This window comes from Tachysurus vachellii, chromosome 16, assembly GCF_030014155.1.
Source record: "Tachysurus vachellii isolate PV-2020 chromosome 16, HZAU_Pvac_v1, whole genome shotgun sequence".
Taxonomy (NCBI): Eukaryota; Metazoa; Chordata; class Actinopteri; order Siluriformes; family Bagridae; genus Tachysurus; species Tachysurus vachellii.
The window spans coordinates 7,735,683-7,752,706 of NC_083475.1; the positions used below are offsets into that span (position 1 = coordinate 7,735,683).

The 17,024-nt window shown below is 38.5% G+C and overlaps 1 protein-coding gene across 1 annotated transcript in view; it reads left to right on the forward strand.

The window, feature by feature from the left end:
* The first annotated feature begins 204 nt into the window (after positions 1 to 204).
* The window catches only part of rerg (RAS-like, estrogen-regulated, growth inhibitor), a 55,239-nt gene continuing 38,419 nt past the window's right edge, over positions 205 to 17,024 (forward strand). Inside the window, exons 1-2 of the mRNA XM_060889897.1 lie at positions 205 to 335; positions 6,816 to 6,991. Of these exons, the coding sequence (XP_060745880.1) occupies positions 6,931 to 6,991 (61 nt within the window). The 5' untranslated portion in view covers positions 205 to 335; positions 6,816 to 6,930. The remainder of the gene's footprint in view (positions 336 to 6,815; positions 6,992 to 17,024) is intronic.

Below are 17,024 nucleotides of genomic sequence, written 5' to 3' on the forward strand. Positions count from 1 at the left end.
TAATTAAAGACGAAGTCAAAGACCAGAAATCGTGCTATATTCTGTGACATAGACAGATATGAGCCTTCTATGAATTAATCTCTAAACTGTTCTATTAATTCCTGACCACTAGAGGGCACCAGAGCCCCGCCCACTGAGCGCCGGCGTCTGATTGGACGGCTTGTGTCCGCTTCGTATCCGCTTGTATTGTCGCTGTTCTGTTCACGCGACTCCTCCAGCAGCGCATCTGCAGCAACTCACCTGTGTGTGTGTGTTTATATATGTATATGTGCGTGCGCGTGCGTGTGTGCGTGTGTTACTCAGTGCACGGACTCAACCTGGACACACGTTTGAAGGTGAGTCGATTTCTTCCTTCCTTTCTTTCTTTTTTCTTTCTTTCTTTCTTTCTTTATCTACACCATGCAGCACAACCAGAATATCTGTAGTTTGTGTTAAGACCAGGGATTTTGCCCTAATGCGTGTAGGTTGTGGCTCATGGTGTGTATGATGTGCTGTTTTTGCCCCATGATCAGTGAGGTACAATGTAGTGAGGTACAATGTAGTGAGGTACAGTGTAGTGAGGTATAGTGTAGTGAGGTATAGTGTAGTGATGTTCAGTGTAGTGAGGTACAGTGTAGTGAGGTATAGTGTAGATTAGATTAGATTAGATTAGATTCAACTTTATTGTCATTGTGCAAGGTACATGTACAGAGCCAATGAAATGCAGTTAGCATCTAACCAGAAGTGCATAGATGGCTTATTTACAAGTGGCAGTGTAATAAATAAGGGTATGAGGTTATACAGAAGGTGTAGTAATATGTACATATTGATGTGATGTACAGTGTAGTGAGGTACAGTGTAATAAGGTACAGTATAGTGAGGTACAGTGTAGTGAGGTATAGTTTAGTGACGTACAGTGTAGTGAGGTATAGTGTAGTGAGGTACAGTGTAGTGAGATACAGTGTAGTGAGGTACAGTGTAGTGAGGTACAGTGTAGTGAGGTATAGTTTAGTGAGGTACAGTGTGATAAAGTACAGTGTAGTGAGGTATAGTTTAGTGAGGTACAGTGTAATGAGGTACAGTGTAGTGAGGTATAGTTTAGTGACGTACAGTGAAGTGAGGTACAGTGTAGTGAGGTACAGTGTAGTGAGGTATAGTGTAGTGATGTTCAGTGTAGTGAGGTACAGTATAGTGAGATACAGTGTAGTGAGGTACAGTATAGTGAGATACAGTGTAGTGAGGTACAGTGTAGTGAGGTATAGTGTAGTGATGTTCAGTGTAGTGAGGTATAGTGTAGTGAGGTATAGTGTAGTGAGGTACAGTGTAGTGAGGTACAGTGTAGTGAGGTATAGTGTAGTGATGTTCAGTGTAGTGAGGTACAGTATAGTGAGATACAGTGTAGTGAGGTACAGTATAGTGAGATACAGTGTAGTGAGGTACAGTGTAGTGAGGTACAGTGTAGTGAGGTATAGTGTAGTGAGGTATAGTGTAGTGATGTTCAGTGTAGTGAGGTACAGTGTAGTGAGGTACAGTGTAGTGAGGTATAGTGTAGTGAGGTACAGTGTAGTGAGGTATAGTGTAGTGAGGTATAGTGTAGTGATGTTCAGTGTAGTGAGATACAGTGTAGTGAGGACAGGTCAATACTAACAAACCTGTTAGCAGACAGGAAACTAATGCATAGTGTTTACAGTGTAGAGAAAAGTGCAGCTTTACTGTGTGACCATTTACTCTGTCAGTAACCTTCAGTAACCCTCATCAACATCTGGGCTGTAAATCATGGTGCAGATTTTACTGTTACCCCCAAGTTAGGCATACGAGTTAAAACTTCATGTGTAACAAGGTCTCTTCTTCTTCTTCTTCTTCTTCTTCTTCTTCTTCTTCTTCTTCTTCTTTTTGTTCTTCTTTATCATCATCTTCTTCTTCTTCTTTATCTTCATCATCATCATCATCATCATCATCATCTTCTTCTTCATCATCATCTTCTTTTTCTTCTTCTTCTTCTTCATCATCATCATCATCATCTTCTTCTTCTTTTTCTTCATCTTCTTCTTCCTCTTCTTCTTCCTTGATGTTGCAGTGTCCGTAGAGACAACCCAATGCGCTCGAAATCATTTGTGACTCACTTTATTGATCGGATTAATTTGTGACTCACTTTATTGATCCGATTTATTTGTGACTCACTTTATTGATCCGATTTATTTGTGACTCACTTTATTGGTCCGATTTATTTGTGACTCACTTTATTGATCGGATTTATTTGTGACTCACTTTATTGGTCCGATTTATTTGTGACTCACTTTATTGATCGGATTAATTCATGACTCACTTTATTGATCCGATTCATTTGTGACTCACTTTATGATCCGATTCATTTGTGATTCACTTTATTGAGCCGGTTTATTTGTGAGTCACTTTATTGATCCGATTCTTTTGTGACTCACCTTATTGATCCTAATCATTTGTGACTCACCTTATTGATCCGATTTGTTTGTGACTCACTTTATTGATCCGATTCCTTTGTGACACTTTATTGATCCGTTTCCTTTGAAACGCGTATTAATGTGACACAACCAGTGTTTAGTTAGAGTATTTCTATGATATTCTGGGACTTTTACACATGACACATGGGGTGATGTAATGGTGTAAGGAATGTTGATTCGTGCACTTTGGGCTGTTAACACGGATCAATCAATGTGAGTATTGATGCTGACCATGTGCATCCACAATGTACCATTTTCTACTGGCTACTTCCAGCATACAAATGCACCATGTGACAGGAAGGAAAAATCATCTAAACCTGGTTTCATAAACATAACATTGAGTTCAGATCAGTGTTCTTCGGTCAGCTTTCCAGTCACCGGATCTGAATCCAGTAGAACTCATGTGGGATGTGGTAGGAATTCACATGAAATTCATATCCTGAAAGTATGCCTGAAAAATCTGCATCAATTGTATGATGCAGTCAAATCAACATGGGCATCTAGTTCAATCCATGAAATGAGGAAGTATATCTCTAATACCCAACATCAATGTCTGATCTCACTAATGCTCTTGTAGATAAATGATCACTAATCCCATAATAAGTCCATTTACAAGTGGCAGTGTAATAAATAAGGGTATGAGGTTATACAGAAGGTGTAGTAATATGTACATATAACCGAATAAGGGTATATATAGTGTGGTTTTTATATAAATATGATACAGTATGAAGTGGTATGACAGAGAGCTGTACAAAAGGAATGTCATTATGAATATATACATCTATATATAGTGTAGTGAGGCTTGTAGCTAAATGATCACTAATCCCATAATAAGTCCATATTAATGGTTTTAGATTAGTATGTTGTGTAATATTTGGATCTCCACATACTTTTGGCCATATAGTGTATGTCATCTGTATGCCGTACTGCTAAATGTAAATAGTCCTCCTAATAGTAGGATAATTAACACCCTATTTTTAAACCATCACTGTAACTGAATCAGGCAATTTGATTTTCAGACACAGACACATCTGAGTCTGTCTTCGAAAGCTATTATACTTGACATGTAGAGCCCTGGCTGTTAAAGATGATGAAATTACAAAGTATTATTAGCATATAAAGGAATCCTGTAATTTAACCTCATCTACGGATGTGTGATACATACAGTACGTTAAACATGCACTACTTATACGGGAAGAAGAAGGCTTGTTGTCGAGGCAGTCAGTAAACATTTATCTTTAATGTTTTTCAATCAGACTTATTTGTGAATTAAGTTTAGAGTCTGTGTGATTCATCCCTTTAAAGACAGGAGCAGTTTTACATTAGGAGGAACACCAAAACCTTCAAGAACAACCTCGATAAAATGCTTAAATTAGATTTACTGTGAGCTCATGTAGGAAAGTTTGTTAAAATGAATGAGATTCACATTGGAAAAAATCTCCTTTCTCACACGATCTTTTCTATGATAAAAATGAGCTCTAGCTCTATCTTTTGTAATCACATTGGGCTACTGATAACGACAGTGAGCTTGTAGATGTAATTTAGCTACAGCTTGGGCTGGTTTATGATAATTTGGGATGATTTTTAAACCGTGATTGGGCTTGTGAGTAAATGGAAACGTGAAACAGACTGCAAAAAAATCTCAAAAAAATTCCAAGCACAAAATCAATTCTTTTGTGTGTGTGTGTGTGTGTGTGTGTGTGTGTGTGTGCGTGCGTGTTCATTAGCTATAAGCCAGCCGTTTCCCTGTCACCTATGCTTCACCATTTTATGTAAGGAGACAGATGCCCAATACCAAACCCCTATGATGTCACTTCTAGCCTAAACAGCCAGCTTATAATTTGAGCATTTAATTGTTTCTTTTCTGTAATGGAGTGACTCCACCCAGGCCTCGCTCTATAATTGAGCCATCAAAGCACTGCCTGCTTTGCCCTTCCTGCTTTTATGAATTCACCTCCTTTCTAAAAAAACAACTTATCCTAAATTCAGATTTATATCTGAAGCCAGTTTATATGGTTAGAGGTTATTATGAGTCAGTTGCTCTTTTACTACATCTGGCTCTATGAAAAGAATTATCCTGATGTGAATCAGATAAATCAGATCTTCGCACCCATGAGAATTTTATCAGAATTAAAGTAATCTCAGGTGATTTGAACGTCATGGAAACATGCTGACTTTATAGCAGCCTTAATTTCATTGCTTTTCTAAAGTAGTTGTGATCTGGGCTACTGAATACAAGTGTGCTAGTATTTCCAAAATGTTTCGGATTTTCCACTATTTCTATAAGATGTCATGCTCATTCAATTCAATTCAATTCAATTCAATTCAATTCAAATTTATTAGTATAACACAACAATAACAATACGTGTTACTAAAATTCTGTTACTAAAACTCATTTGTTTGATATGAACACCATGTCTGTTTTTGTCAGAATGAATAATAATGAAGAAGAAAAAATAAAGATAGATAGAAATTTATTTGAAAAGTAGAAAAAATCCCCTGAACCTGTATGTTATTACTGGAGAAATATGTGCAGACGACCTATTATTAGTACAGTGGTGTTTAAATTAAGGGGTTGTTATGCAGAAAGCTTGGTAGATGTATGCATGCTAAATTAACACACACACGCACACATACACACACACACACACACACACAAACAACTTTGTGTTGCACACCTGCATGTATGTGTGTGCTTGTAGAATTCAGTATTTGAAAATTATAGTCTATATATGTCAGTATATGCAGTCTCACTGCAGGATCCACTCTATGGCACTGATATTTCATACTAATTGCATTGCCCTAAAGTACCTTGATGACAGTTCCACTGTAGATGATTAAACTAAGGCGCTAATAAACACACGCTGTCATCTCGATATCTATCTATGCTCTGTGTCTAATTTTCAAAATGTTCAGATACAGATTGACTAAATTTCCTTCTCTTCATAGTAGCTGGTAGCCAATAAACTATGAAATACATATTTCAGATACTAATGAAACATCTGGTTGATCTCTTGGGTGGTAAAAATATGGAATCATGAAGGCTATATGCGTTGTGTTTATCATCCATGAACAGCATTGAATTTCAGAAAGAGAAACATATTACATATCTATCTATCTATCTATCTATCTATCTATCTATCTATCTATCTATCTATCTATCTATCTATCTATCTATCTATCTCATACACACACACACACACACACACACACACACACACACACACAAATATGCCTGTTGGGGTGTTTGTAAGTTGTAAACAATCTTAGATTGTAGCTTTATGCTAGCAATTATTTTTTTAATTATTTTTTTTTTTTTTTACAAAAAATCCTCTCAGAAATCCTGTCAGTTTAGTCATGGTAGCTAGCAGGTTAATCTTAGCTATAAGCATTTTCATTGAAATATCCAATCAAAACTACAAATTAATTTTAGACATTTTATTTTTTACTAGAAAATCCAGTCAGGTTAGCTCTTGTTAGCTATTAGGCTAACAGTGCATATTTGTACTAGAAATCCTGTGTATCTACAGTGGAGATTGTCCACTCTTTGTGGAGATTTTGTGGAAAATCCTGGGAACAAAACAGGAAATTTATTTACTAACATTATTTTTCCTTACAAAACTGAATTTTTTTTTTAGTGTTTCATTTTGAATCAAACAGAACATGAAGGCTAAACGATGAGCTGAGTTAAATTGCAAGTCATCCTGAGCCCTTGGGCCAATCAGAGTGATATTTCTAAATGAAACTCATTTCACAAACTGAAGTACACAGCGTTTAGCGAATTTACCACCTCAAATAATTAAACTGTTGCCTCATTCTATCCTCCTTTATCCAGTAAAATGTTTATTTTTAAGGCTTATTTTTTTCCTCAGTGACTATATGAATATCTGTTTTGATTTGCAGTTTACGTCCTAGTAGGAATTGGCTGCTGACAGCAAGTTAAACAGAATTTGATTTGACAATCTATTTAGTGTCAGGAACTGCTCATTTGTGAATGAATAATCTACAGGCATACCACACACACCTTCACATATGAGCTCACACACACACACACACCACACACCACACGCACACACACATTGCCCACACTATGACTGAAAATGACTCATGATGTTATCACTTAGAGAAGCAGTGAACAATCTGTTTCCAAGACAAGAAGATTCATTAGCATGAGGCTTTTGAGAGTTGAAGCCGTGCCCGTTCTGCTGTCCTCAGAACAAACTGGATTTGGCGTTAGCGTGACCCTAACTAGTGTCCCGAACGAACCGAAAATAACATGGGTTTGAGTCCTGCTGTCATCAATGGTGTGGGTTATGTAACATAAGTTATTCAGATATTGCGTGTCTGTGTTTGCAGGAGATCCTGCCCTCATATGCAGAGGCAGAGATAAACCAATGAGGAGGCTGCAGCAGCACAACAATAGCTGTCCACTCTGTGACTAATCTGTTGAGCTGAAGTATCTTCTGTTATCATGGCGAAGAGCCCGGAGGTTAAAGTGGCAGTTTTTGGAAGAGCTGGAGTGGGGAAATCAGGTAAAAGTGAAATTGTATTTCTTACCTTTTCAATGAGCGCAGTGAAATGTTTTTTTCCAAGTTTATTCACATAATTTATTCTTGTAGAAGGTTTTAAGAAATTAATTTTCACATATAAAAATCATATGACAAAGTGAAATATCATAAACTTTTTGTTAAAACTGAATTATTGAAGTATTTTGTCAAACTAGCTTAAGAACTAGCTACAATGTTTTTTCCTGTTTTTGTAAGTAGTTTTAAAAAGATCGTAATATAATACAGTGTAATGGTTTTACATAATAGTGCGTTTTTAGAATGATAGAATTTGACTTGTCTGTGCGATTTACGTATGTTTTTGGTTGAAGAAGGTTATAGATCATTAAGTCTGCGTTGCTGGAGGTTCAGACTGTGCATGCCTTGTTTTGTTTGCCATGTAAACGCCCATTTTCCCAACCATGCCGTATTGCTTGTGTGGTGGGGGCGTGGTTTATGAACTTAATTTGCATATGCACTGAAGAATTCTTAGCCTAGGAAGAAAGAAGCAATAAAGTTTAAATTAGAGGCACTTTTTACATGGTTTTAATGGATTTTAAATTGAATGATTTTAGCTTGAAGTAATATAGATAGATACTTTATTGATCTCAGAGGAAATTCAAGAGATTTTCTCATATCCCAGCTTATTATCAAGAGAGTGCGGTGTCCGTGCCTCTGGAGAGCCTTGCTCAGGGGCCCAACATTGATAGCTTAGAGGCTTGAACCCCGACCTCCTGATCAGTAATACAGCACCTTGACTGCTGAGCGTCCACATTCCCCACACGTAAATAAAAATGATGTAAAAGAAAGGCATGTACATTTGATTGACTTGTAAAATGACATGAAGTTAATTTTTTTAATCAAGCAAATGTTTCTAATTAGTGTAACGTATCTTAACACTTTAGTTCACTTCGTTCATGATTTTTGCATGACGGAACATAATTAGCCGTAGTTGGAATTGCTTGCTTGAGGTAAACTCGACTTGATGTGATTAAGCTAATGTAACTAAAAAGACAACGATTGAATTTTACTAAAATTATACATCAGTGTATAACATTATACATTGCAGACAAATTCAATTTCAGTTCAATGACATGACATAAACGGGTTAAATTCAATTAGCCTTTTTTTAGCTTCTGGCACTGGTCAGTATACTAGAATAAAGAAGATGGTTGAAATGAATTCATTGTTTCTTTTTTTGGGAAAGAGAACCAACTAAACTTATGGGGAAACACAGCTGGGTAAAAAAGGGTAAATAATCCCATTTTAAAGCTTGAAACACTACTCCATGTGAAGTGGGAAACTATTAATAAGCGAGCCAAGTCTAGACGTTCATATGAGTGATAGAAGGTATATTATTTACATCTATAATTATATTTGCAATCTTTTTATTTAGCAGACATGATTATTCAAAGCACCAAAGCAGATTGATAGTGTTGGAGCCATATGGCTTCATGCTATACGTTCCATCCTGAACTCCAGATCCACCTCAAGCATGAAATTACACCAGTTTGTGTTGACTTCACACCCATATGGGCTTAATGTAAATCCAGTTCCAGATTTATTCCCTCTCTTTCTGCTGTTATAATAATAATTTGTCCACTCTTCTGTGAAGTCTTTCAGGGGATTAGTGATCATTCAGCTACAGGAGCATTAGTGAGATCAGACACTGATGTTGGAGTGTGTCTGTGGGGATTAGTGATCATTCAGCTACAGGAGCATTAGTGAGATCAGACACTGATGTTGGAGTGTGTCTGTGGGGATTAGTGATCATTCAGCTACAGGAACATTAGTGAGATCAGACACTGAGGTTGGAGTGTGTCTGTGGGGATTAGTGATCATTCAGCTACAGGAACATTAGTGAGATCAGACACTGAGGTTGGAGTGTGTCTGTGGGGATTAGTGATCATTCAGCTAGAGGAACATTAGTGAGATCAGACACTGAGGTTGGAGTGTGTCTGTGGGGATTAGTGATCATTCAGCTACAGGAACATTAGTGAGATCAGACACTGAGGTTGGAGTGTGTCTGTGGGGATTAGTGATCATTCAGCTACAGGAGCATTAGTGAGATCAGACACTGATGTTGGGGTGTGTCTGTGGGGATTAGTGATCATTCAGCTACAGGAACATTAGTGAGATCAGACACTGAGGTTGGAGTGTGTCTGTGGGGATTAGTGATCATTCAGCTACAGGAACATTAGTGAGATCAGACACTGATGTTGGAGTGTGTCTGTGGGGATTAGTGATCATTCAGCTACAGGAGCATTAGTGAGATCAGACACTGATGTTGGGGTGTGTCTGTGGGGATTAGTGATCATTCAGCTACAGGAACATTAGTGAGATCAGACACTGATGTTGGAGTGTGTCTGTGGGGATTAGTGATCGTTCAGCTACAGGAGCATTAGTGAGATCAGACACTGATGTTGGAGTGTGTCTGTGGGGATTAGTGATCATTCAGCTAGAGGAACATTAGTGAGATCAGACACTGATGTTGCAGTGTGTCTGTGGGGATTAGTGATCATTCAGCTAGAGGAACATTAGTGAGATCAGACACTGATGTTGGAGTGTGTCTGTGGGGATTAGTGATCATTCAGCTAGAGGAACATTAGTGAGATCAGACACTGATGTTGCAGTGTGTCTGTGGGGATTAGTGATCATTCAGCTACAGGAGCATTAGTGAAATCAGACACTGATGTAGGAGTGTGTCTGTGGGGATTAGTGATCATTCAGCTACAGGAACATTAGTGAGATCAGACACTGATGTTGGAGTGTGTCTGTGGGGATTAGTGATCATTCTGCTACAGGAGCATTAGTGAGATCAGGCACTGATGTTGGAGTGTGTCTGTGGGGATTAGTGATCATTCAGCTACAGGAGCATTAGTGAGATCAGACACTGATGTTGGAGTGTGTCTTTGGGGATTAGTGATCATTCAGCTACAGGAGCATTAGTGAGATCAGACACTGATGTTGGAGTGTGTCTGTGGGGATTAGTGATCATTCAGCTACAGGAGCATTAGTGAGATCAGACACTGATGTTGGAGTGTGTCTGTGGGGATTAGTGATCATTCAGCTACAGGAACATTAGTGAGATCAGACACTGATGTTGGAGTGTGTCTGTGGGGATTAGTGATCGTTCAGCTACAGGAGCATTAGTGAGATCAGACACTGATGTTGGAGTGTATCTGTGGGGATTAGTGATCATTCAGCTACAGGAGCATTAGTGAGATCAGACACTGATGTTGGAGTGTGTCTGTGGGGATCAGTGATCATTCAGCTACAGGAGCATTAGTGAGATCAGACACTGATGTTGCAGTGTGTCTGTGGGGATTAGTGATCATTCAGCTACAGGAGCATTAGTGAGATCAGACACTGATGTTGCAGTGTGTCTGTGGGGATTAGTGATCATTCAGCTACAGGAGCATTAGTGAGATCAGACACTGATGTTGCAGTGTGTCTGTGGGGATTAGTGATCATTCAGCTACAGGAGCATTAGTGAGATCAGACACTGATGTTGGAGTGTGTCTCTGGGGATTAGTGATCATTCAGCTACAGGAGCATTAGTGAGATCAGACACTGATGTTGCAGTGTGTCTGTGGGGATTAGTGATCATTCAGCTACAGGAGCATTAGTGAGATCAGACACTGATGTTGGAGTGTGTCTGTGGGGATTAGTGATCATTCAGCTACAAGAGCATTAGTGAGATCAGACACTGATGTTGGAGTGTGTCTGTGGGGATTAGTGATCATTCAGCTACAGGAGCATTAGTGAGATCAGACACTGATGTTGGAGTGTGTCTGTGGGGATTAGTGATCATTCAGCTACAGGAGCATTAGTGAGATCAGACACTGATGTTGGAGTGTGTCTTTGGGGATTAGTGATCATTCAGCTACAGGAGCATTAGTGAGATCAGACACTGATGTTGGAGTGTGTCTGTGGGGATTAGTGATCATTCAGCTACAGGAGCATTAGTGAGATCAGACACTGATGTTGGAGTGTGTCTGTGGGGATTAGTGATCATTCAGCTACAGGAACATTAGTGAGATCAGACACTGATGTTGGAGTGTGTCTGTGGGGATTAGTGATCGTTCAGCTACAGGAGCATTAGTGAGATCAGACACTGATGTTGGAGTGTATCTGTGGGGATTAGTGATCATTCAGCTACAGGAGCATTAGTGAGATCAGACACTGATGTTGGAGTGTGTCTGTGGGGATCAGTGATCATTCAGCTACAGGAGCATTAGTGAGATCAGACACTGATGTTGCAGTGTGTCTGTGGGGATTAGTGATCATTCAGCTACAGGAGCATTAGTGAGATCAGACACTGATGTTGCAGTGTGTCTGTGGGGATTAGTGATCATTCAGCTACAGGAGCATTAGTGAGATCAGACACTGATGGTATAAGAGTGAGGAGGTCTGGGGTTTAGTCGGTGTTCCAGTTCATCACAAAGGTGTTCAGTGGGGTTGAGTCAGAGTCAGGGCTCTGTGCAAGACACTCCAGTTCTTCCACTCCAACATTAACACACCATGTGTTCATGGAGCTCAGGGACTTTGTGCTCAGGGGTATTGTCACACTGGAGCTGTGTCTGAGTATCTTAGTAATGTTTTGTTCAGTTTATTTCTGAATCATGATGCATTATACATTTACATTCATGGCATTTGTCTGTCTGTCTGTCTGTCTGTCTGTCTCTATCTATCTATCTATCTATCTATCTATCTATCTATCTATCTATCTATCTATCTATATATCTATCTATCTATCTTTTATAAATCTTTCTTTCTTTCTTTCTTTTGCTATTTATCTAGCTCTTTATTTATTTATATATTTATTTATATATTTATTTATTTATGTCTCTATCTGTCTGTCTATCTATCTATATTTCTTTTTGATGTATATTTTTTGCTTATCCTATAAACACTGTTGTTCTCCACACATGTAGACTTTGCGTGTTTGTGTGCCAATGGTCCCTCAGTATGTCGTGTGCTTTAAAGGACATACCGGAGATAAAGTTATTTTACATTACATTATATTTTGTTTTACATTATACCTTTGATCATTCTATTATTATACAGATTACTGAAACATTCAGACTAGGAAAATTCTGGAAAAGGAAATATTTGTTTAATTGTAAACATACCTGGGTCCATAGTAAATCATGGCTTTCATGGCAGTAACATTCTAATCCAAATGCAGTCAAATGAACCTTAAGTGGATTAGAAGAGACACATCCTGGGTGATGTTATCCTACTGTATGCGTTAACGCCGTTAATGCTCCAGATCTCTGCTCTGTCTTCAAGCATACTGCAAATTCTAGCAGTTTAAGCTTTTCTCACTGTGTCTGGAAGGTTTCTGTGTGCAGATGGAGTGGATATAGAGCTTATCTAGGTGAGAGATACATAATAATAATAGCATAGCGTATGAATGCTATCTGCAGTGCACAGCTCTGTACACAATCTGGAAGCAGGTGAAGAGCAGGAGAGATCGGTGTATGGTTTGTTTTTCTCCATCAGGATATTGCTTTCAGAAAGAGTTACAGGAGAAAGAGCCTTCTTCAAAGCAAGCAGCCTCCTCTTCTGATATTATCCCATAGCTACAAAGATGAAGATTTCATCTCAGGAAAGTCGTTCATAATATCAGTTTGTATAAGATTTAATACCGGCTAGAAAACCCAAACTTCCTTTAAATCCTGGAATTTGAAGGCAAACAAAACATAAAAACTCCAAAGAATCTTGGGCTGTTTTTCTTTTTTTTAATTTTCTGTCTTTTCCTGACCCCATAAAAGCATCTTTCTTCATCAGATATACAGCAGCAATCCTACCTTTGCCCCCCATCTCACCTCTAAGGCAGGTTTTAATGATAATAAAGCCTTATGCCTGCTCGGAGGTGTAATTTCTCCTGTAATGGGTCCATCAGCCATTTAAAAAAAGCATGGCTCTGGGAGCAAATTAAAGGATAAACCATCATAAAGTGGCTTAGGAAGGTGTTGGGCCACCACAAGCTCCTGGAACAGCTTTAATACACCATGGTATTGATTCTGTAACAATACTAAAAGGATAAACACCACCAGAAATAAATACATACAAATGTGCTCCATGCGATTGTATTGTGTTACATGGAATCAATCGTTTTGTTTATACATCCAGCATGATTTGATTGTGGAATTTTGAAGCATTGAATAAATCACGCTCACTCTAAATAATTCAATGAGGTAATTAAAAACACGTTTAAATGAAGTTTAGTATAAATTTTTATCCAAAACTATTATAAGCAATCAGACCGACTGCATTTTTTTTTCAGTGCATTCTTCTAAACAATATTCCCTAAATCTGTGTTTCGGTTATGGTTGAGGTGGCCGTCTAACACTTACGTTTAGCTCATTGATATAACTGAGCAGTTGAAGGTTAAGGGGCTTTGATCAAGGGCCCAGCAGTGACAGTAGGATTGATGGCCTAGGACTTAAACTCACAACTTTCTGATCAGTTGTCGTATATCTTAAACTCTAAAATAGCACTCAGATATTTGTTCAATTGATTTGAATTCTTGTAAGTGCATGGAATATGATTTACGTCACATTCATTACACTCAGCAAACGAAGCAGTGAGCCCTTGTGCCATGTGGATGGGGAAATTGTCATCCTGGATAAGACTATTCTCATCAGAATACAGTAGTAATGTTTCATTATAGGAAGAAGCTGACAATAACTTTGTATTGATTTGCACTGATTCTTTCATTCTGAGATCAACCAAAATATTGTGAGTAAAATCAGCCTGCAGTTACACCTCTGATGGACACACACACACACACACACACACACACACACACACACACACACACACACACACACACATTACACAGAGCTTAGAGGTTCTGCAGTGTGTGACCTCACCATGCCTGTATGCTTGTATTGGTAAGATTTAGGAATCTTTTTTGTCCTAGTTGTGGAAAAGAAAGCAAACAGAGAGAACGAGGAAACGAAATTTAAACTCACCAATCAGCTTTTTAATTTCTTTCTTTTTTCTAAAGTCCTCAAGGGTTTTATCATTAACGCTTAATAATAGGCTTCCGTTCTGGCCCATGGTCCAGAGATTAGCAGAAGGAAATCTTTTCGTTTAGGATTAGCAGACCGAAAGGTCAGGCTGTAAATTTTGTGAGTCTAAATTTGAGTCAGGAACGTGAGATGAAAAGGAAAACGACTTGACTAAAATGTTAAAACATCAAACTTACAGTATTGCATGGGAAAGTTTTAATAAACATAATAAAAACGTGATATGGTTCAGTCATTTAAACCTGATAAATTGTTTAAAATGGTTGTAAAAATGAACCATATTTTATTTTTCACTTCTTTTGACATTCATATTTACACACACACCTGTGAACTTCTCACTAAATAATATATTTATATTTATAATCGCTTAAACAAAGAAAAACCGCTTGTTTTAAATCGGCCATTGTTTTACTGTTGCATAGTTTTTGAAGGAAATTTAACGAGACACCACGGAGACACGGATCTTCCTATAAAAAATAAGGTTAGGTTCAACGCCACCTAAATGTCACTGTTTCTTCATGTTAGAAATCCCCATGCAGAGTGCAAGCACTTTTCATAACACTTTAAGAACATTACAATATGGCAACACCACATGTTTTATGGCATCATGCAGCATTTATTGATTGCGACTGGCACCTTCCTGGCCACGTGGCAATCCGAGGAAATGAGGGACAGCAACTACAGAGAAGACAATCAAAAAAATAAAATAAAATAAAATTTCTTCACGAGGCAGAAACATAAAAACCACTTGTAAGTTAATCCATTATGCCGTCAACACAATGTACCTGGGTAATATCTTTCAGAGGAAATTGAACATCTCAAAGTAATGACATCTGTGATTAGGTTGGACAATTTGCTGCAGTGCTTCCTGACACCAGAACGCTGCTGCGTGGCAGACGGAGAGAGGAAAAAGAAGCGGACGTGCTGATGCCTGGGAGCAGAGAAATAGGGCAATTAATATGATTCCTCATGCTGCAGTATAAAGTTTAACAGAATACGATTTGATTTTGTGAGACGAGCATCTTATGACCGCAAAGTAAAGAGAAAGATGTTTGTTATATGCACCAATCTCACCATACACACGTTTATTAGTGTTAAGTATCCTTCTGGAATTTTTTTTTGGAGACTAAGCCAAACAGAATTCTTTTGTTTATTTGCAGGACTCTTGCAGCATGTGGTACTAATAATAGTCAAGGTTATCTGTTAAAGCTACCATTACTGTGGGAATGATTTCTTAAAGGTGCCCTTCCACACAAAACCGTATTTACTTGTATTTTTTGATATGTGTTAGGTCCATATGTGTTTGTGTTGTGTCGCGAATGTGAAAACGAACTGTTACCTCCCCGGTCAGTTCTAGCCACTTAAAAAGAAATAAGGGGAGAAATCAGGTCATTTGGATAAGCTGGTCAGTGTGACGTAGTGATGATTGAGCTCATTAATATTCATGAGCTCTCCCACTTGAGACCGTGCCCCCAGAATTCGTGTAGCTCAGTGAGTTTCCTATACAGCAAGGATGGCTGAACGTCAACGGGCTTGTGAAGAAGCCGTTCTGCCGCAATTCAAGGTGATTGTAAACAAATTTCCTCTAGCCTAGGCTACTTATTGCGCTGGGTGAATGAATAGTCATGCGCTCATATCCTAGCGATTAGCCAATCGGAGACAAGCAGCATAGCTCATTTGAATATTCATGAGAACTGGCGCAAATCGAGCTGAGTCTTCCTGCAGGCTTTCTATACCACACTAGAATGGCTTGAAACGAGGAAACCAAGGCATTATTTCCACAAGAAAATGTTACAGAGTCCATGGTAAACTTCAGACATTACCACAAAAGTAATGAAATACGTGTGGCAGGTCACCTTTAATACACAAGAGTCCAATCGGTGTCAGATACTGGAGACCAGACAGACAATTTCAGAAATTATTGATTGTTGGGTTGTTTCAAAAAAGCCTGCCATCTTTAGCTGACCGTTTTTAGTGATCATGTGCCCTCAGATTTGCAGTGATCCTCAGATTCCTGCTCTTGGCTGTTAAAGCGAATCCGCCTCAAGGATTAAATTGCTTTACGATGCTTTTCTGCTCACCACAGTTCTAAAGAATGGTTATTTCACTTACTGTATCCTTTCTGTCAACTCAAACCAGTCTGGTTATTCTTCTCTTCTGACCTTTTGTCATCAGTAATGTATTTGTGTCTGTTGCTTTGTTGTTTAAGGATCAGAAATTCTGTACTTCACAATGTTTAGTAACAGTTGCTTCAGCAGTTTACTAACAGTGCAGTGTTGGCTCTAGTGGTCGAGGCTCTGGGTTGGTGCTTGGAATTTGTTGGTTGGTTCAAACCCCAGCACTGCTAACTCTTGGGGCCTTGAGCAAGGCCATTCACCCTCTGCTTCAGTAGCGCTGTATCATGGCTGACCGTGCCCTCTGACCCCAACCTCCAAAGTTGGGACATGTGAAGAATGAATTTCACTGTGCTGTAATGTATATGTGACAAAATAAAGGCTTCAATTCTAAAACTGATGAGGGACTCAACAGACCACTTGGCTTTTGGGAAGTGGTAGTTCAGTGAGTAAGGATTTGGGCTTCTGATCGGAAGGTCATGAGTTTGAATCCCAGGGCTGCCAAGCTGCCACTCCTAGGCTCTTAACCCTCAATTGCTCAGCTGTATTAATGAGATAAATGTAAGTTGCTCTGGATAAAAGCGTATGTACAGTAGTGAAACATTCTTTTGTTGATCAGAGTCTGTTCCATGCATGTAGGCGTTCATTTAGTTACAAATTGGTATTTACGCTTGATTTTCTGTTGCAAGCATAATAATTAGTGAATATTATTTCACTCCACACATACGTTCCTGTGACAGTTTAATGAGAAATATTAGGTGAAGGTGGCAAAAAATCCTAAATCATTTTAAGGTCTCTGGGTGAGAATATAAACAGAATACATGACAAACTATATTAAATAAAAAAATATATATATATATAAAT